The sequence below is a fragment of the Typopeltis vanoorti genome, chromosome 20 (genome assembly GCF_054136105.1).
Source record: "Typopeltis vanoorti isolate ZY-2024b chromosome 20, IOZ_Tvanoo_1.0, whole genome shotgun sequence".
Taxonomy (NCBI): domain Eukaryota; kingdom Metazoa; phylum Arthropoda; class Arachnida; order Uropygi; family Thelyphonidae; genus Typopeltis; species Typopeltis vanoorti.
The window spans coordinates 36,195,718-36,217,953 of NC_143568.1; the positions used below are offsets into that span (position 1 = coordinate 36,195,718).

Sequence of the window (22,236 nt, forward strand, 5' to 3'; positions counted from 1 at the left end):
GACGCTCTTTTCACACATACTCTCGAACTATTTTTTTTCACTTAAGTAACATTAATAATCTGCAATTGGTTTGTTAATAGATCTGTGTTTCGTTTAATCTGTGAATTCAAGCATCATCAAAAGCATTTTTTTTTTTATCAGACTGTCATCTACGGAAAGGTAATGAAGGATAACGGTATTTAGGGTACTTAGAAAAAAATCTTTAGAACAGCTTTTGACTAACATTTTAATAGTACGGAACGTAGCAAAATTTTCAAAGAATCTACTTTGATCCAGTAGCTTCTCAAAGTCATAGGGTATTCATGCCAAATAAAGTTTAAAAGTAAGACTATCGTTTATAAGAAGTGGCAGAGATAAAGTATTTCTTTCAACATAAAATTCTTAAAACATTTCTTCACTGTCGTCTCAGACAGAATAGCTGCCAGATCCCCTGATTACTATTCGTTGAGTCGGTTCTTACTGAAAAGGAATTGGATATTCTCAGGGTAGTGCTGTACTTTTATTGACATTTAAATGATTACTAGGAATGAAAATTCATCCCGTATATTTTAAGCCTTTGATGGTGTAGGAAAATATCTCCTCAGTTGCATTCTAGTAAAAGCACCTAATCTTGCTCTATCTGGATAATCTTTTTTTTTTTTTTTTTTTGAAAATTGTAGTATTTCTGTACGCCTTTAGATGAATGTCACATGTGCTTGCGAAAAACTCACTCATTCAACTTAATTTTAGGAACTGGCTTAATTTTTTGAGGTTCACAGCTGTGGCTTCTTTCCAAAATTTATCTTCCAAGCTGCCTGGTTGCCAGTTTCAATTCCACTGGCAGTTTATGAAATCTTAGATGATTGACATCACCTGACGTGACACTACCACCATGTGGGTCATCTTTCTTGCTTGACCTTTGTGCTGTTCATGAGATTGCTGGTTACCTTTCTCCTTATATACCCTGCACAACATTTTCTTTTTCTTCAGCTCATCCATCTAACTTCTACCTGATTAACTCTTCTTACATTGGGTATAAAGTTCGATATTGCTTCCTCTAAATGCTTTTTAACTATCTCCCATGCACTGCTAACATCTTTTCCTTGCAAGATTTTATGCCACGCCACAGCTTCAACCTTCCTCCTAATTTTGCTATAATCACTTGCCTTGTAGTTCTACATATACTTCTTCTTGACAGAACATTTCTCATGTTGTACAGTCACCCAGGTCAAGACTTTGTGCCACCTTCCCATTTGGAGGCAGTGTGGCAATGGCAACATTGGTTATGGAAAGCTCTTCTGAACCTATGGACTAAGTCCAATACTCTTGCACCCCAAGTCCCATCCATCGAATGCTACCTCAAGTAATTATCTCTCAGCGAGTGTATAAATTCCATTTTCTTCCTGCTATGTGATCTTTCTTCCTTCTAATCTATATCTCCATGGTTGAAGTCCCCCTCATAATAATTACTTGACCTGCACTTATTTTACTAATTTGCTGATTCATGCTTTCCGGATCATCCCTGAAACTCCCTGGCCTATAGCAGAAGTCTGCCATATATTTTGACTTATTAGCCTGAATCTCACACCAGACTGCTTCATATGAGCAGCCACTCATTCACCTGTCTGTTTCTTTTTAGCTGTAATTCATCTTCTATCATCAGCATTACCTTTCTCCATCCTAACTTCTCTGCCCTTTCTGAAAATATTAATCCCTTCACATTCTCTTCCTGAAACTACATCATCTGCCAGTTTGCTAAGTCTTGCTAATGCTTATAACCTTGCCAAAAGCTTTATCCTCTAAGTTGTATTTGCAGTTTTTTTTATATGTGTGACCTTTGACCTTCAAACTGCTATCCACTATAATGCCAAGATCCTGAGCCTTATCACTTTATTGTAGCACAATCCTGCTAATTAAATATTCATATTTACAAATTTAGGGACACAAAACACATGTGTTGAAATGATTATTTTACTTATTATTAATAAAATAACACTTGACATTTCGACCCCTGTAATGAGGTCATCATCAGAAAAATGCATGCTCTTGCACTCCACAAAGTAAAGTGCACCTATAAAGAAGCATGTGAAATGCTCAAACACAATCTTAATCTAAACAAAAATTACAGTCTAACCATTAAAAGAATATGAAAGACCCATTTACAACCATTATAGCAACCAGAACAAGCCAAAGAAAAATCTCCATACAAGAAGACTTGAAGTTTTTTTTTTAACATTCAATAGCAACCTGAACGGTACAAGTCTAGAAGAAAAGCTTAGTACAGGAGGACTTTAGCTGGGTTTATTGTGTGTGTTTTTTGTTTTTTTTTTACCACTAGAGGTCAGGCTAAGTAAAAGATCAATTAACAGCATAGATTCAATTTACTTTGTAGAGTGCAAGAGCATTTAGCTTGTCTTCATATACACATGTATTTTTCTGATGATGGCCTCAATACAGGGGTCAAAACGTCAAGTGTTATTTTATTAATAATAAGTAAAATTTCAACATGTGTTTTGTGTCCCTAAATTTGTAAATATGAATGCTGATCACTGTGTAACCTTAAAAGAAAGAGACTGCTAATAAAATATGCCATTGGAAATCTCATCATGCCAAAGGGCATATTTGCACTTACTAGCATTAAACGGACAGCCATTTTCACATGCCTGCAGTTCCAGCATTTTCAAATCTTTCTGTAACTACTCGATATCAGTAACATTCCTGATTGTCCTGTCTATCTTTGCATCAGTAACAGGTTGAACATCTCCTGTTAGATTCTTCTTAATATCATTAATGTATAGATGGAACAACAATGGTCCAAGGACTGATCCCTGGCATACACCACTGGTCACCTTAAATCTGCCAGATTGATAACCACTGTATATCAGTTTTTGATACTTGTCTGTCAACTGTCTGTTTATTGAGGTCAAGAGTTTATATTCCAAACCCGTATTCTCCAGTTTATGCAACAGCCTTTCATGTGATATTCTATCAAATGTCTTAGCAAATCCAACAATAACACAGTTATATCTACTCTCTTTATCCAACTCTGCATAACATTCTTATAAAATATGAACATATTACTAAAACATGGCCTCCCTTCAGTAAACCCATGCTGTTCTTGCTGACTATAGCTTGTCTGTCAACACCACACCAGAGATACTGATAGGTCAGAAGTGAGCCACATCGGTTTTTGCACCACTCTTGTACAATGGAACTATCATACATTCTCTCCATTCCTGTGGTATCTTTTCTGAGCTATGCTCAAATTATACAATCATGTCCAAGGCCTAGCCAGCTCAGCTGAACATTACTTTAGCATACATGCTGATATTCCATCTTTCCCTATTGCTGAATTCTTATCCAGGTTATGCAATGACTCTTTAACCTCATTCTTATGCAACTCTCTCTCTCTCTCCCTCCCTCCCTCTCTTTTCATCCAATATCTGGCTGCGGGAAAGGTGCCCAGGGAATGAAAGGAAGGTAATATAGTGCCATTGCATAAGGGTGGTAACAGACTGGAAGTGTGTAATTATAGGCCAGTCTTTGTGTCATCAGTAGTTGTTAAGATCTTGGAGAAAGTAGTGAGGGACTGTATATAACATTGAGTAGATGAGGGTAATGTTATCTGTGAGAGTCGACATGGATTTGTGAAAGGGCGCTCTTGTTTTAGCAATATGCTAGCCTTTTATAATAAAGTTACAAGAACATTAGATGAGGGGGAAAGGCATATACTGCAATTTTCTTAGACTTAGCAAAGGCATTTGACAGGGTGCCACATGATAAGCTGATATTTAAGTTGCAGCACATGGGTCTAGATGTCAGATTGGTCAACTGGATTCAGGATTAGCTGTCTCATAGGTATCAGAGAGTTGTGTATAGTGGAGCAGTTTCAAGGAGGCAGAGGGCTACAAGTGTGGTCCCACAGGGCTCAGTACTAGGACCTATATTGTTTAACCTTTATATCAATGACATTGCAAGGGGATATTCAGTTGTTTGCGGATGATGCGAAGCTGGGAAGGATTATTAGTAGTAGTGCAGATGCGGCAGCCCTGCAAGAGGATTTGAATAAGCTAGATAGGTGGGCAAATGAATGGGCGTGTCAGTTTAATGCATCAAAATGTAAGGTCTTGAGGTTTGGGAAACATAGATGGGATGCTGCATACTCTATGGGAAGAGTTATGCTGGAAGAAGTAGTGGAGACAAAAGATCTGTGGGTTGATGACTGATAGAAACCTGAAATTTAGGGGACATATTGCAAAGGTGGTGAAGGTAACACAGAGGATTGCTGTAACTGACCTGCAGAGATAAAAGGGTTTTCATTCTGTTGTATAAGTCTCTGATCAGACCACACTTAGACTATTGTTCTCAGATTTGGTCCCCAGGATTTGAAGGGGATAAATTAACTGTGAAAAGGATACAAATACGGATGACAAGGATGGTTTCAGGACTGTACAAGGATAGTTATGAGGATTGGCTGAGGGAATGTGGACTGCAGAGGTTGGTGGATAGAAGGAGAGGTGATATGATTGAGACTTTTAAACTGTTGAGAGGTGGTTACAGGGTTGACACTAGGGAGTTCTTTCGCTTGGTTGAACAGCAGGAAGGAGTGATGACAAGAAGCCATCCGTGGAAGTTGCGAAAGGAAACTGTGAGCAAGAGGGTGAGGAGTGGTTTCTTTGTGTGGAGGGTGGTTGAACCGTGGAATGCATTGCCTGATGGAGTGGTGAGAGCGAGAATGGTCAATGAGTTTAAGGAGTGGTATGATAGACTTTGTGTTTCTTAGGGGGGACCTCCCCTCGATGAGTCTTGACAGACTTTATGTTCTTAAGAAGGACCTCCCACGATGAGTCTTTTGACTCCATGAGGTCTGAATAATAATAATAATGTAGTAGCAGCAGCAGCACTATGTACCATATTACATACACCTGGTCGATATATCTTAGTGAAGTGAGCATATATTATGAACCATCATATGAAAAGTCACTCCCCAGACCATCTTGACCTTTATTGAGGTCTCATCAGTGTAAGCTAGACTTTGAGACGTGGGTAAAGGTCAAAACTTGTCTTAATAACGACTCTTCCCATAATGCATGGCAATATACAGTTACAAGTTGCGAGTTAAGTAACACGCAACTTATGTAAATTCGCAGTTATGTAATAAATCTACTAGCACGTATGAACACATTTGCTGCTTTGCGTAGGTGTGGCTTTGACAGCCTTATTGCAGTACAGTAGTATATTCCTTGCACAGTTAGCTCAGTCACTTGTTATCACTGCTAGTTTTGTTGTTTTTTTACCCTTAAAATGGAATGCAAACACAAAACCGAATGCGCTGGTAATAAATCTAAAAGCAAAGGTCTGCAATTACTTCAGAAGAAAAGTTGAAAATAATTCATATGTATGAAGGTGGGAAAATTCTATCAACAATAGCTCGGGAAATAAATCGACCTATTTCAACAGTTAATACAATAGTGAAGGATAAAGTTCTCATTGTTGAAAGCACGAAAGGTGCGGCAGCATTGAGGGGCACAATTATTGCCAAGAAGAGGCTGGGCCCGATATCAGAGATAAAGAAATTGTCTCACTGTATCGATGATCTGACACAGAAGCAGATACTGTTAAATTTACTGATTATCCTGGAGAAGACTATGTCCTTATATAAGGATTTAAAAGAGCAGGCCGGCATCATGAACACAGAGAGTACGCTTAAAGCTAGTGCCAGATGGTTCGAGCGATTCAAGAAACGTACAAATCTGCACAGCATCAAAATCACAGGTGAGGCAGCAAGTGTAGATAGAGATGCAGCAAGTCGATTTCCCGAACTTCTGGCAGAAATAATTGAGGAGGGGGAATATTTGCCTCAGCAAATATTTAATGTCGATGAAACGGCTCTGTTTTGGAAGAGGATGCTAACACAGACATTTATTGTAAAAGAGGAAAAATCTATGCCTGGATTCAAGGTTGCAAAAGATCGGATCACTGTTATAATTGACGGCAACATTTCAGGGGACTTAAAACTTAAACCGTTTACAGTGTACCATTCCCAGAGACCACGCACCTTTAAGAACATTAACGTGAGTATGCTGCCCGTGATTTGGAAATCCAACACCGCGGCTTGGGTTATATGTGCGCTGTTTGGAGACTGGTTCAATAACCACTTCGTTCACCAGGTGAAGGAATATTGTGCCAAGAAAGGAATCTCGTTTAAAGTGCTTCTCCTCCTGGACAATGTTCCCAGTCATCCAGAAGAGTTGGATGACTTTCATCCTGAAGTAAAAGTTGTTTGCCTTTCTCCAAGAACCACCTCACTATTGCAGCCTATGGATCAAGGCGTTATTGCAATGTTTAAAGCCTACCATCTGCAGTGTACATTTTCCCAAGCAATCAAGGCCATTGATTAAGGGCATTATTCTACCTATTTCACGGAAGTCTACCTTCCGTGAAAAATTATGGTCCATAATTTTAAGCATTTAACAGAAGGAGAACAATGACTGATACGGGTGCTGAGTCGATACAAGAATTATAGCAGGCGACAGAAACGTGTGCGCAATTGGCACAGCATTTAGAGCTGGAAGTGGATAACAGTGACATTAACAAGCTTCTTTTGAGTCACGTTGAAGCTAAGTAATGATGACCTTATTTAGTTGGAGGCATTCCGAATAAAATACTAAGTCAATTGAACCACCTGACAAAGAAATTTACAACGAAGGGACTAGCCGAGGTTTTTAACTTGATAGACATGCCGTTAGCAAAATTTGAATCGATTGATCCGAACACTGAGTGGTTCGGAAATGTTAGCTGCCATAATCTATTCCAATGTATCTAGCTACAAGCCATCTACGAGTACAAGAAGTGTGTGACTACACAATCTACTATAGACATGTTTGTGAGATGCCGTTCACAACAAAGTTAGGATGACAACTCAGGTGACCCCGACTACCCTCAGCCTTCAACATCAAAAGGGGTAAAACTTCTCACAGAACAGCCAACCTACCTGTCACAAGACGTTTTTTTATTTGAAAATGAATTTTTCAATTTGTTTTTATATTATTTATTTTTCATACTTTCATATTTATAGTATGTATATTATTCAAATATTTTTTATAATTGAATTTTTTTTTAATCACTCCAAAAATGAAAAATATTAAAATTGAAAAATATCTGATTAATGTCAAAAAAAATTAATGTAAGACAGCGATATGAGTAGCTATTGAACATTTTATTGTATGTATGTAATTTACAAATTTGACTTGCGTAAAATTCGAGTTACATAAAGGTTTATGAAATGCATAACTTATGTAACTTGGGGTGTACTGCACATGTCTGAAAAGAGGTGTGCTTGTGAAGTCATGTGCCTCCATATACAAGTATAGGTAACTCTTGTTATATGCAGAGGTTGTGTTTTCACCACATATATCAAAAATGCATAAAACAAGAGGCTTATAACAAGGGATAATAAACATTAAGTTTCCAAATGAGGAAGATTCCGATCTTTCAAGATTAATTTAATTGAAAAATGCACCTGTTTTTCATACATGTTATTATTCTTTTTCTTCTTATTATTATTATCCCAAGACCCCCATGACTCAAAGACTTATCTAGGTAAGCTACTCATCACCATGTGGTTGATCTCATGGCTGCCATTGTGTTATACTTAAAAAGGCAATTTAGACTAATAAATCTGGCAGAATTCACACCAAAAATCCTGCAGACACACTTTGTTGTCAAAAATAGATAATAAAATCCTAAATTCATGAAACACTGCCAATTATTATTCAAAATATCACTTATCTTTCTGACACTACACAACGTGAGGTTTTGAAATTTGGTAAGCAACGATGGGATGCAAAGTATGCACTTGGTGGGGAAACTTTAACGGAAGTAGAAATGAGAGACCTAGGAGTAATTGTGGACATAGACCTGAAATTCCAGTGGTCACATTGCGTGAGTTGTGAAGATGTCACATTGGATAATGGCAATGATGCAGAGGACCCTGACTTGCAGAAATAGAGAGATTATGATGCCATTGTATAAGGCCTTGATCAGGCCTCATGGATTATTGTGCACAGAGTTGGTCACCAGGTTTTTATGGTGACGAAGATATGTTGGAAAGGATCCAGAGAAGATTCACAAAAGTTATCAGTGGTCTAAATTGGAAAGCTGTGTGAACGGGGTGGGATGGGGTATGATTGAGATATATAAACTAGTCATTGGTTGTTATCAGGTTGACATGGAACAGATTTTTCATAGAATGGGAGAGGGGAGTAGAACAAGAACTATAAGGAGGTGTGAGGAGCAGGTTCTTTGCATGGAGAGTGGTTGGTGAGTGGAATGCATTGCCTGAGTGTGTTATGAATGTAGACACATTGAATCAGTTTAAAGCATTAGATGAGTATTGTGTGTAATAGTGTATACCTCCAGTAATGAGTCTCTAACTCCATGGAGATCAGATGTTCTGGAAATTCTGCTCTAGAGACCAAACATGGAACATTTTCAAGCTATTTCAGGCCTCCAATAAGCCCATTTGGATGGTGGTGTACAGTTGTTTGCAGATAATGCAAAGTTAGAAAGAACTATGAGGAGTACAGTGGATGTTGTACTAATCATAGCCTTGCACGTGGACTTGAATAGACTTTCTGAATGTGATAATGAATAGGGTTACCAGTTCAGTGTAGTAAAGAGTAAGTTTTCAAATTTGGGATGCAGAGTATAAGATTGGTTGGGATATCTCAGAGGAAGTGCAGAAAATGAGAGATCTTGGGGATGTTGGTGGATAAGAACTTGAAATCTTGAAGAAGACGTGCTAAAATTGTGAGGACAGCATAGCGCATTATGAAAATGATGTAGAGAACACTGACATGTAGGAATAAATATGTTATAATTCTTCTGTATGCATACTGGCCACTGAACTAGAAACTTTTATGCAGATGTTTATAAATGTCACTTATGCAGCATATATACAAAATACTTGGTCACATGCATCACCACATCTAGGCATCTATTTAAGAATACTGCTGGTCAGTAATTGTCAAGAGTGTTGATCACAATGGGAAAAAAACAAAGGATTATTATTTTCGTGACACCTCCAAGGAGTCCGAAGACTCATCGAGGGAAGACACCTACACTACAACTCTCCATCTTCACCATTATATCGAACCTCTACTACCATCATCAACACCATCTACTGCCCACCTCCACTAGTATTTTTTGTCTGTAAATTGTGTGTATTCTGAAGGACCAATTTGTCTGTATGCGGGATGAAAAACCCCAGTTTCCGTGAGGAAAAAACCTTGCTACCTCTGTGTGAGATTGGCTAACTCACCTTCAATTGAAAAAATCCATATAAAGATTCCTCCCATCACAACGAGAATTGAACCTAGACTTTTCTAATCGAAGACATTACTAATATATAATAATATATGATATATATATATTATTATATATTAGTAGGAGTGATGACAGTGGTGCTAGTAGTGTTTTTAACTCCTCAACTCTCTCACTCCCACCAATTATAATTTTTGCCAGTTAATGGAATTTTTTAGCATTTTTGGTTTTCCACTTAATTTTATTTTCATGCTGTTACATAAAATAATATCTATGAGACAAGAATTTGGTTTATACAGTTCTCATGATCAGATCAGCCTGGTATCCAAAAAATTGTTTGGCACTCCCTGCATCGTCTTTCAGAATTTGATAAAGGGCTTAATGTGGGTGCCCTTCTGGCTGGAGCCATGATTTTGAAAACAACTGATCTAACTTCTCAAAAGATAAGATTTCCTGGGTGTTTAATCAGTGGAAAATTAACTCTCGGTGCTTGTCTAAGAGGTGTAACTATAGTAGACAATCTGTCAGGATTGCTGTCATCTGAGAAGGCTTGTACAGACAAACAGAACTGCCTGCGTAGCAATTGATCGAAGCATTTAATGTTGACTGTGTGCAAGGAATTGAGGATATGTGTTAGCAGTTACATGCCTATATGAAGAACTAGAAAATTCATCTACAGTGGTGTCAGAAACACTGGAAGACTGGAAAAAAAAGTCATGTGGTGTAACGAGTCACAGTACACCTTGTTATGTACCGACAGTAGGCAGAGAGTTTGGTGGGAGCCCATGAAGTAATGAACCCTGCTTGCTTTGTAAACACAACTCGAGGTTCTGGAGGCAGTGGTGATGTAGGGCATGTTCTGTTGGTATGGAACAGTTTCCCTGATATTGCTGGAAGGTCTCAAGGAATATTTGAACATTGTTGCAGATAAAGTCCATCCTGTAATGTTGGCTTTCTTATCCAGCAGGTGACAATTGTTTCATGGATGACAATGTTGCTATCCATCATGCAAGGTGTTTGAAGATTCCTGTTATCCAGCACCTTGTGGAATCTATGCCAAACCACATATGTGCTGTAATTTGGACTAAAGGAGGTCCAACATGGTAGTAAATATGAGTTTCTAATTCAGTGGCTGGTATGTGTATAAGGCTTTGATCAGACTGCATGTGGATTACTTTGCACAGATTTGGTCACTGGGTTTTCAAAAGGATGAAGAGATGATTGACTAAGGTGGTTTCTGGTATTTGGAAACTATCTTAGTCAAGCTTAATTGCTCATGCTCTCCATCTTAATTATTTTTGTAACCAAATAGATAATAATAGGCTTTTGTCTCCCTTCTAATCATATAAGTTGATAAGGTGTAATTACCAGATTAATATGGATGAGATTTTTCATAGAATGGGTGTAAACAGGGAGAGAACAAGAAGGTTGGGAGAAAGTGGAGGTGAGGAATAAGTTTTTTTTTTTTTTTTTGCTTGGAGAGTGGTATGTAATTGGAATTCATTGCCTGCAAGTGTAATGAATGCTGAGACAGTGAATGCATTTAAGTCACGATATGATGAGCTCTACATGTGTGTGTGTGTGTGTGTGTGTGTGTGTGTGTGTGTGTGTGTGTGTGTGTGTGTGTGTGTGTGTGTGTGAGAGAGAGAGAGAGAGAGAGAGAAAGTAGGATCTCCCAAGATGAGTCTTTTGAATAAATGAAGTTATGATAATCATAATATTAAGGAAGTGGAGCATGTCTAATTTTATATAAATAATAATATACAGTGATCTCTCATTTCAGCACCCAGATGGTCATCATGAAAATTATGGAACAACTACTGCGTTAGAGTAAAACTTTAGTTTAATATAAACCAAAATAAACAGTTGATGTTTTGACCTTCACATTAAGGTCATCATCTGGAGTATACCCATATATATATAAAGAAACAAGCTGCACTACAATCTGCATGATATGCTAAAGTTACTGACCCACCATTAAACCTATTGGCCTGACCTCTGATTAAAAAAATGAAAAAGTAACTGACTGTATGTTGGGGAAATTGGACGTACAATCCCTATCCATGACTAACTCAGATCTCGCTCTTCACACCCTACACCAAATTGATTGGAAAAGTACTTGTTCTTTACATCATACAAAAACCTGGTATGAAAGGAAATTTAAAGAAGCATGTGAAATTTTGATTAACCCACTCTAATCTTAACAATAATGGTAGCATAAAAATCCCAAAAATTTGGATGGCACACATTCAGCCAACTTAGTTTTCCAGCAAACCCTGACTTTAGGACTCTCAGCTTTTATCGGCTTCTATCTATACCAGTTTGTTGTAATCTATATGTATACTTATATAAGTAATTTTTTTTTGTGTGAACATGTTGCTTTCCAGCCTAATTTATTTTTGTAACCAAATAGATAATAATAACAGGACTCTAGCATTGATGTGGTAAGGTTTTTTTAAAAAACCAGAGGTCAGGCCAATAGGTTTAAAGGTTAGTCATTTACTTTAGCATACCATGTAGATTGTAGTGCAGCCTGTTTCTTTGTATATATGTGTATACTCCAGATGATGACCTTAATGTGAAGGTTGAAACATAGGGTGTTTACTTTGGTTTATATTAAACTAAAGTTTTACTCTAACGCGGTAGTTGTTTCCATAATTTTCATGATGTATTTTGATCATGTAAGCATGAAGGAAAGGAGACCCAAGTGGTCATCTTGACACATCCAGAGCAGATGGTGATGTTTAACCAAGAGTCTTGTTTAGAGACTCTTGGTTAAAAATCAAGAGTCTTGTTTAGCAAACTACCCCATCCTATGATAAACATCCAAGCTTCAAGTTCTCTTGTGGCAAGATCCCCAGTATTTAATGCCTTTAACGCTGATCTTTCTATTTTTCAGTGTGATGGTTAGAATAATCTTGTCGACTACATTGTTACCAAAACACAGTCTTGTCTTTATTTCTTTCAAGAAAGATATCAAAAGAGCTTACTTTGCGTCTCTGATATACTTGGCCTTTCCTACCTCAGCCTCCTTAGTCTCCAAAAGCATCCTTTTCACAGTCCTATAAAAGTTTCAAATCCATCTGATCGTAGAATACTGTTCTTACATTCTAGATTGTACACTACTAACTTTTCTAAAATATCTGATGTAGTCCACAAGAGGGCAAATATGGTTAATTGATCCTTTTTCATGGATATGCTATTTCTGCCTGATGTCCCCCCCCCCCTCCCCAATCAGCATTTTCGTAGGTATCTGTTTTCTGGTAGACTAAGACTGTTAAAATGGGTAAAGTAAATTAAGTAGGTGGTGATAAACATTCATCCTCTAATTTCTAACTTATCAAGACATTTTCCCATTGTCACCCTTTCATTCTGTCCACCTCTACTAGGAATAGCCTTCTTCACATAATGTTTAAATGTTAAACAACATTTAACACTTTAAGGAAAGTTTTAGTAGGTTTCTTTTCTCTTCCTAACATCCTACACAAAAATTATGCTAATATGCTATAAACTTTGGAGCGTTCACATATATCAGTTTAATATATAAACATTCACTGAACTAGATGACTTAATTTATCCAGTCTGTACTGGGCTATCTTTGAGAAGGGTAGAGGAGTTACCTTTTGTTAATTCCAAATGGATGCTGGATAATTTAGATTGTATATAAAAAAAATACAAATATCAATCATTTTTTTATTAATTAAATGTGTAATATAGTCTACATTTGCAGATATATTAGGATGGCACCTATAAAATCAACATTCATGGATCTGATCAGTGCTCCAGGTAATGTTCAAACCAATAGTCGTTGCCGTGATTTTGAATTAAACCTCACTGACTGCTTAGAAGCATATGGCTTGCAGATGGGAGCTAGAAAATGCCAAGATGAACTTGATGATTTTCGTGAATGTACACTAGCAGTTAAACAGGTTAGTATTTTTGTTGTCAGGTATGTACTAGAACTAAGCAAGCAGTGACGATATCAACAATGCAGAAATTACTTTTGTCAGACTCCTCATTACTTTTGATTCATTAATATAAATGAATCGAAAGCTCAGTTAAGTTTGGTAGAAATACTTCAGTACTCCCACCAAACTTAACTCGACACTGGATATGCTATGTGCGTGATAATTCATTGTTCTCTGAATAGCGAACCTCTGAGTTAAATCTGTAAATACTATGACTAACACTTGGGGGGATTATTTAAGTGTTATATTTCTCTCCACATAGTTGACTTTGTCATTTAGCTCTGTTATTATTTGGGACCAAAGATGATTCTGAATTAGTTGGTTGGGAGATTAGGTATTATGAGTCAAAGCTAGATAACTGGGAGCAGACAGACTCCAACATAGAAATTTAATGAATGTGGAAAACCAACTGGCCTCCTAACCTAATATCCAATCCTCATCTTTTTGTGGTGCGCCCCTTAGTAGGTATCCGCTTGGATACTGAACAGATGAGGGTGGGCTGTAAATTTCAGATTTAGCCAACAAAATTATATTCTTATCGCCTTAAACAAAACGATATAACAACATCATGGAATTACTTTCCAGCTGGGATGTTGCATAGCTAAACAATACCACCATTATTTTCCTGAAGGAACCAGGTGCAAAAAGTCTGCTACTAGAACAAACTTTAATCTATATCAGGAGGTCAAAGAGACATCAACAATGTAAAAAACAAAAAAAAGAAAAGTGGAACAGGTAGCATTAGGTCCATGTATTAGGTGTCCATATAACTGGTGTTACTGAAACAAACAAACAAAAAAAAAGACAAGAATAGATGAGATTCGTCCAAATAAATCATCATCATTAATTTCTTGATATGTACTTCAAGGGGTATACAGGCTACTATGATACTACTGCATGATTAAGTTTACATTATTACTAATCTCCTATCAACAGTTTTCCTCCAAATTAGTCTATCACTTGTGTCTAATATTTTAGTCCTCCTCTGGGACTTTTTCCTGATACCTTTATATCAGAAACCTGTTTTGCTAACCTTTCTTCTCCCATTCAATTAAAGTGACCAATACCAGCCTAGATTAGTCCTGCTCATACATTCTTGAATGCTAACAATGTTAAGTTCCTTCCTAATACAATCATTTTTATATCGTTATACCATTGATACCCTCTGTGATCTCTAATCTTTAACCCGTTCATGACCATAGGACATATGTGTCCCCCACATAAAATTTTGATTGTGTACATAAACCAAAAGAAGGTCAATATTTTTTTCTAGCAAATGCGTAATCTGGAACATATTTTTATTACTGGAAACCCTACGTTAGTGGCACCTGTCAAAAGAAAGCTTTGCGGCAAATCGTATGTTCAGAGCACGACGTATTCAGAACTTTTCATAAGTGTTTCTTCATGGAATATTGTTTGTTATATGTTTATGATGTAATATTTTCATTTGATGGTAAGGAACTGGCATATAAGACGCACTTTTTTTTCTTTGAAAATAGATCTGAAAAGCAGGGTGTGTCTTGTACACCAATACTCAGCTTTTTCATTTTTGGATATTTTCTCTGTTTCGAGTTACGTATTTTCTTTCTTGCTTCCTTGCGCTGTGCAAGATCATTTCAGTTACGTAGAATTCAGTGGATGCGCATGCGCAGTTATCGACAATCACAGTTGTGTTCCTGTTCATTTAAATTTTCTCTAAATTTCTTGGCAAATTATTGCTGAAAAATGTAGCCGTTGCAACAATATTGCATACAAGCTACGTGTAATTGCGTATTAAGTATTTGTTGAAAGTAGACCTACTTATTACTTTATTTGAAATACTGTAAATTCATTATAATAATAATATTATTATTATTATTATACATCTCCAGGGAGTCCAAAGACTCATCGAGGGAGAGTGTGCCAACAGCATCGAAAAATTGGTCCCTTTCCAACTACTAACCACGCTCAAACTTTCTTAACTTTTTGTGAGCCATTAGTAGCAGAGACTCTACCAATCGACCAACATTCAGTGATAAATTTTTTTTCCCCTAAAAAATGTATACAGAAAAGGGGGTGCGTCTTCTACACTGGCAAATGCAGTAAATAATTGTATTATTGTTTTTCAATAAAATTTTGAAATAATATTCCATAAAAACTAGTAAAAACATAAAGGGACACTGTTGTCCCTGTGGATGTAAAGGGTCGCATTTTATAAATAAATTACTCGTTGTAATCAGTGTTTATTTATTTATTTTACCCACTTTTGTATTTTATTTGTCTTTTTATCATTACAGACATGTCGAGAAAAGGGTGTAAGTAGTTTGAACTAAAAGATAACGAACTTTTGCAGTGTTTAGTAGCAGAAAATAGCGATGATGAAGACTCGCTAGAACTCAATGAGAAAGAACAGTATTTATAAGGGGGACCAGAAAGTAATCAATTTTTTGAACTACGTTTTTAATATAAATTTTATTAAAGAACACATTAACATTATTCAATTCTATAATCGCCATCGTTAATTATAACCTTATTCCAATGATCTACTAAGTTTAGAATTCCTTTTTTGAAAAAATTTTTTCTTTGGAGGCAAAAAATGATATCAAACTCCTTTGGACATCATCTTGCGAACAGAAGGTTTTATTTCTTATGCTGTGTTCTAAGGACCTGAATAAGTGATAGTCACTAGGGGCAATATCTAGCGAATATGGAGGATGTGGTAGAAGTTCCCATCCTAACTGCCTAATTTTTTCTTGAGGGACCTGAATAAGTGATAGTCACTAGGGGCAATATATGATGAATATGGGGGATGTAGTAGAAGTTCCCATCCTAACTGCCTAATTTTTTTCTTGTGTAGAGGCTTAAGTGCTGTGAGGACATTATGTTGGAGGTTTAATGGATTTTTTACAACACTCGGAAAGAATTAAATTAGAATTTAATACTCCTATATTTCGTCCTAGTCACTAGGATATCTACGGGGATTACAAAAACAATTAATGTAACATGCACACAAAAACTTACAATAATAAGCCCAACCACGTGGGTGACACTAAAGTCCTATCTAGGTGGAGCGCCCTCTAAGGGCAGTAGTAGGTGGCCTGGAATGTAAGGTGGGACCTCTGGTGATGAGTGTTTCCCAAATCTTCGGAAGCTTAATGCAACCGTATTTGTTAAGATTTGGTTGGTTTCTGAGAGCTGCTGCTGCTGCTTCTAAGAAAAGTCTCTCTTTCTTGAATTTGCTGTGGTGGAGCATGGTGGTTTTCTTCCATGATACTCTGTGGGTGGTGTCCAAAACATGGTCAGCCAAGCCTGAATGGCCATAGTTGTGTTTAGCGATGTACGACTTGTGTTCCTCCAGGCGGATATATGCTGATCTGCCTGTCTGTCCAAAGTACGCAAGCTTACAGGAACAGGGTACTTTGTAAACTCCAGGCAGAGAGAGAGAGGGGGGGGAGCTGATCTTTCGTAGAACGGATCCGTAGAAATAATCCGTTCTACGAAAGATCAGCTCCCCCCTCTCTCTCTCTGCCTGGAGTTTACAAAGTACCCTGTTCCTGTAAGCTTGCGTACTTTGGACAGACAGGCAGATCAGCATCCATCCGCCTGGAGGAACACAAGTCGTACATCGCTAAACACAACTATGGCCATTCAGGCTTGGCTGACCATGTTTTGGACACCACCCACAGAGTATCATGGAAGAAAACCACCATGCTCCACCACAGCAAATTCAAGAAAGAGAGACTTTTCTTAGAAGCAGCAGCAGCAGCAGCTCTCAGAAACCAACCAAATCTTAACAAATACGGTTGCATTAAGCTTCCGAAGATTTGGGAAACACTCATCACCAGAGGTCCCACCTTACATTCCAGGCCACCTACTACTGCCCTTAGAGGGCGCCCCACCTAGTAGGACTTTAGTGTCACCCACGTGGTTGGACTTAGTATTGTAAGTTTTTGTGTGCATGTTACATTAATTATTTTTGTAATCCCCGTAGATGTCCTAGTGACTAGGACGAAATATAGGAGTATTAAATTCTAATTTAATTCTTTCTGAGTGTTGTAAAAAATCCATTTAACCTCCAACATAATGCCTAATTTTTTCTTGAGTCATTCTTGCAGAATCTGGTTTTGCATTATCTTGCTGCAAAATTACCCCTTTTCGATGACAAGTGCAGGATGTTTGATTAACAATGCTTGATGTATTCGCTCTAATTGTTCACAGTAGATGGCTGCTGTGATAGTCTTACCTTGTTCCATGAGTTCATAATGAATAATTCCATGAATATCCCACCAAACGCACAACAGAACCTTCTGTGGATGAAGTCCATCTTTATGTGTGTTGGAATTACAGTTCGATTTGGAGAAGGCCACTGTTTTTTTGCGTTTATTATTATTCTTATACAGCACCCATTTTTCGTCACCAGTTATGACTCGTTCCAAAAAGGGGTCATATTGTTGTCTGGTCAACAATGAATTGCAAATCGCAGTCTCTGTGCTTTATTGTTTTCTGACAGTTTATGCGGTACCCATGCACCCTGTTTAAGAACCTTGCCACTCTTATGTAAATACTCTTGGACAGTTGACCATGATGAATTAAGTTTCTCTGCTAATTTTTGTATGGTTTGTTTTGAATCTGATTCAACGAGAGTCTTAAGAGCATCATCATCTAGAGTAAGAGGTCTTCTAGATCGAGGACGATCTAGAAGACAAAATTTTTTTCTGCAAATCTCCTAAACCATCGTTGGCATTTGTTAACCTTCAATATGTCTCCATAAGTTGAGCAAATGATTTTGGTAGCCTTGGTAACATTCTTTCATTGGTGAAACAAAAACAGCATACTATGACGTAAATGGTGCTCTTCAACTTTAAAGTCTGCCATGTTAAAAAAAAAAATCTAAAATTAAAAAAAAAAAAACCCAGATTTTTTTAAATAAAAAAGTAATGCTAATATTTAAATAAAAATCAAATTTAATAATTTATGTGTTATTTAAGAAAAACAATCGGCTAAAAATGACCTATTAAAAATAATTGATTACTTTCTGGTCCCCCTTATATAACTCAGGATATGGATGCAGGGGTTTCTATGGTTGAAATTGAAGATCCGGCGCAAAACACGTTGGAATTATCAGAAACAGAACCTGAAACAGAAAATAGACCACAAGTAAGTGGCCCTACATTCATGTGAGAAAAAAATACACAGGTACCAAATAGCTTTCCTGATGTTGATTATATCTTCGGAGAAGTTTGTATTTGTGGAGACTGAGATGAAGATTCCTTATTGATGCCTATTGAAATTTTTTATTTGACTACTAACTTTGAAGATTTAGTTAGAAAAATAAGAGTTGAATCTATATGGTACGGTGAGCAGAATTGAACACAATACACAGTCGTTGATGATGAATTGAAAGCATATCTCGGTGTGAATTTGGTGATGGGTTATCATGTTTTGCCATCATTGAGAGATTACTGGTCTATTGATCCAGATATGAGCATTCCCTATACATTGCAAATGTAATGCCTAGAAATAGGTTTGAAAATATCTGAAAAAATTACACTTTTGCAACAATGAAGACCAACCAGATAGAAATAGCACTAACTATGACAGAGCATATAAAATCAGGCCTGTAATGGATCATCTGAACAGTTCTTTTCAAAAAGCGGTAAATAACACCAAAACACAATCCATTGACGAGCATATGATAAAATTCAAGGGGCACAATATTATGAAACAGTATATCAGAAATAAACCTATAAGATAGGGGTTTCAAAATGTGGTGCAGAACTGATGCTAAAACAGTCTATTTGTTTGAATTTAATCTATACACAGGAAAAAAATTACAGGTGCAGTGAATATGGTATACCCCAGGGTGGGCCAGTGGAGGAGTGGATCCTTGGATGTGTTGAGTAAGTTCTTTAATTTTGCAAGTAGTTTAAAGGTGGCTTTAATGTTATATTTTTATAGTATTCTGTTTTATTTTGTCAGATATCTTTTTAATGTATGGATTGGTTACAGTTTTGTTATAGTTTTGTTTATTTTTGTTTTTAAGTGAGGACTTGTACAGAATTTTGTCAATAGTATTTTGGCTGTAACCATTTTTTAGGAAGGTATTATTGCTGATAACTTTTAATTCATCTTTAAGTGCTTGTTCATTGGAGCAAATCTTCAAAGCCCTGTTTTTAAGTGTATTAATGACCCCTAGTTTTGTGTTGAGTGGTTGTAGTAGTTTGTGTGTGTATATTGCCCAGTATGTGTCAGTTTCTGGTAAACAGTGAAGAAAAGAAGGAAGATGTGTATCTAGAAATGGAAGTGTGTTCTGCTTTTCAATCTTGATTCAGGTGGCTGAGGAAAGTGTGTAGTATCTGGTTGCCATAGGGCCAAATAACAAAAATATCGTACCTGTAAGTTAGCTGTTTTCAGTAAACAAGAACTGTTAACATCTACTTTTAAGAACATAGATAAACAATAATCTACCATTTATCCAATTGACTTCCTCATTGGGAAGTCAATTTCCTGTTCTAATGGTTGAAGGGTTGGATAATTGAAATACAGTTATATGGCATTATACCAAAAGTTGGCAGACATTCAAGTTGGGTTAATTGTGAAGGATCAAGGATCATTGTTTTGAAGGTTGGATAAATGATAGATTACTGTATATACTACAGTCATGGTAAGTCTGGTCCTGCAGACTATTACTTTGGACACCCTTTCACATAGAATTAGATGGACAAAAACAGTAGTCTTATATAGAAGCCATTACAAATCCAAATGTCCATTTTCAACAGCAATGAAACACTTTCCTGATCTCATAAAGTAAGACTTCTTTACTTTAGCAACATTTGGGATTAATTTTAAGCCCATCTTTATCCTAGCAGCTAAGGCTACCCTTTTCAAGTCTGCTGTAGACTGCTCACTTGGAGTTCTTTTTCTTTTTTTTTTTCCCCTTAATAGTTTGAATTTTTTTATTATATACTTGGTCTTAGTTTTCAATATTTGTTTTGTATTCTAAGAATATTTGTTTGAATCCTACAAAATATCAGTAGACATAATTGGGTTTAATCTTGTCTTAGATATTGAGTTACTTTCAAAACCATATAGTCATGAGATGAGGTACATCATATAGTCATTTTAGTTTATGCTGTAAATCCTAAATTTTATTTATTGTGAAACAGTTTGTTATATTGTATAATATTTTTAATGTGATTAGCATCCTGAATTTGGCTTTGAAAATGAAATCATTTTATTCTGATTGATTTTTTTTTTCATATTATGCTAATAATGCATTAAGATATGTGATTATGATTTTTACTAAAAATTATTTTAATCACTTTTATTTAGATGAAACGTGTGGAAGCAATGCAGAAGGAACGATTACGGCAATATAAAAGTGGTGAACGGTCCAAACAAGACTATTATGCTAAACTTTCAAATTTAGCCAGTTATGATGAAGTATATCGTGAAAAACCAGTTTTGTAAATCATAAAAAATGTAGTAGCTGTATTAAGTATTCATAATTATAGCTATTATAGATGTATACCTATTAAAAGTACATTTTATAATGGACTTTTGTTTATTCAAAAATGTTAATAATTAATATTAATAATTAAATTATGCTTTTGCTCATAAATACATTTGTCTGATTCTTAAATCTTTCTTTAGAATTTATTTATGACCAAAAACAAGTGTGATTTACAGTTTAAGATGTGCAAGATATATGCAGAATTTTTTTGTTGTTAAACTATTTCAATTAGTTATAAAATTAAAGGAATTTTACAAGCCTAATTATTTTTTACATTTAAAATAACTTTTTGCATAAAAAGAAATTCACTGTAAAATGTGTTTACATATAGATAAGCTTAGCTGTTTGTTATTCATAACAGTGCTTCATAGTATAAACAAAACCAAAATCAAACAATTAATTTATTAAATCTACTAACATTTCTCTGGATTTCCAACCAGTACAAATTACAAATGTGATAAACACTCAGCACTTAATTATATAGGTGTGGAAACAATTTAGATTGTAAATGAAAAGGAATTAATGTTCTATCAAGGTGTTCTCCTATAAAAATAAAGTTAATTCACAAAAATCAGGCTAGATATGTTTTTCTGTTAGGTCTTTGGCAAATTAATGCAGCTATGTTTGTTGAGAACGGGAATGTTTCATAGCAATTTAACCTACTGTTTATCCAACTTGTCAGTTATCAGAATGGTGAATTCGGATAATTGAAGTACTATTACACGATGCTCTACAGAAAAATTGATTCATATGCAAGTTGGTTAATTGAAAGGTCATTGTTTTGAATGTCAGATAAATGGTAGATTACTGTATTTTCTTTTGATTTGGTTTATACTGTAAAATGTGTTTGTTTCCTTCATCCTTTGATGTGCCAGAGTCAGATAATTTAATTTCATAGCACAGTTTGAAAGTTTTTGTAGAGATTGAGAATACTTATGGCATTAAACACTACTTTATATTGAAGCCCATTTTATAATGAAGCCTATTTTCTTTTAGCCCACACAAACAAACAGAATGTTCATTATCTTTGTTTTCACAACTGTCTAAATGAAAATGAGCTTCATTAAAAAATCATAATATATTTAAAACATGTTTATCATTCTCCAGAAAGGCCAACATCTTGTTAAAAATGCTAAAACATAAGTACTTTCCTAAGTCATTTAGAGGTTAAGATAGCTGTATTATCTTGATGAGTAATCTTTTTCTTGTGCTATAGATAATATTTAGTTGTGAAAGATTGCAGCTTTTTCTATATTCTCCTCTATAATGTTTTTTGGATTTTTACACCACATAACATATGCATGTGTATCTAACATACCTTTTACACTAATCAGATAGGCTGCACTCCCAGGGGAGTGCAAAAGCAATGGTCAGTGTTATTGTTTATTTTTAAACACAATTTTCAGATGTACTCAATATTCCATCCATTTATTTTAATATAGCATTAAAAATACTTGTCATTAATATACAGGT

General features: G+C 36.0%; 1 protein-coding gene across 1 annotated transcript; it reads left to right on the plus strand.

Annotated features, from left to right (window-relative positions):
* The first annotated feature begins 8 nt into the window (after positions 1-8).
* Positions 9-21,726, plus strand: ND-15 (NADH dehydrogenase (ubiquinone) 15 kDa subunit). The gene is made up of 3 exons (XM_090409766.1): positions 9-159; positions 13,034-13,232; positions 20,583-21,726. The coding sequence occupies exons 2-3, from the start codon at positions 13,044-13,046 to the stop codon at positions 20,718-20,720; spliced, it is 327 nt and encodes a 108-aa protein (XP_090265892.1). The 5' UTR covers positions 9-159; positions 13,034-13,043; the 3' UTR covers positions 20,721-21,726.
* Positions 21,727-22,236: the final 510 nt, after the last annotated feature.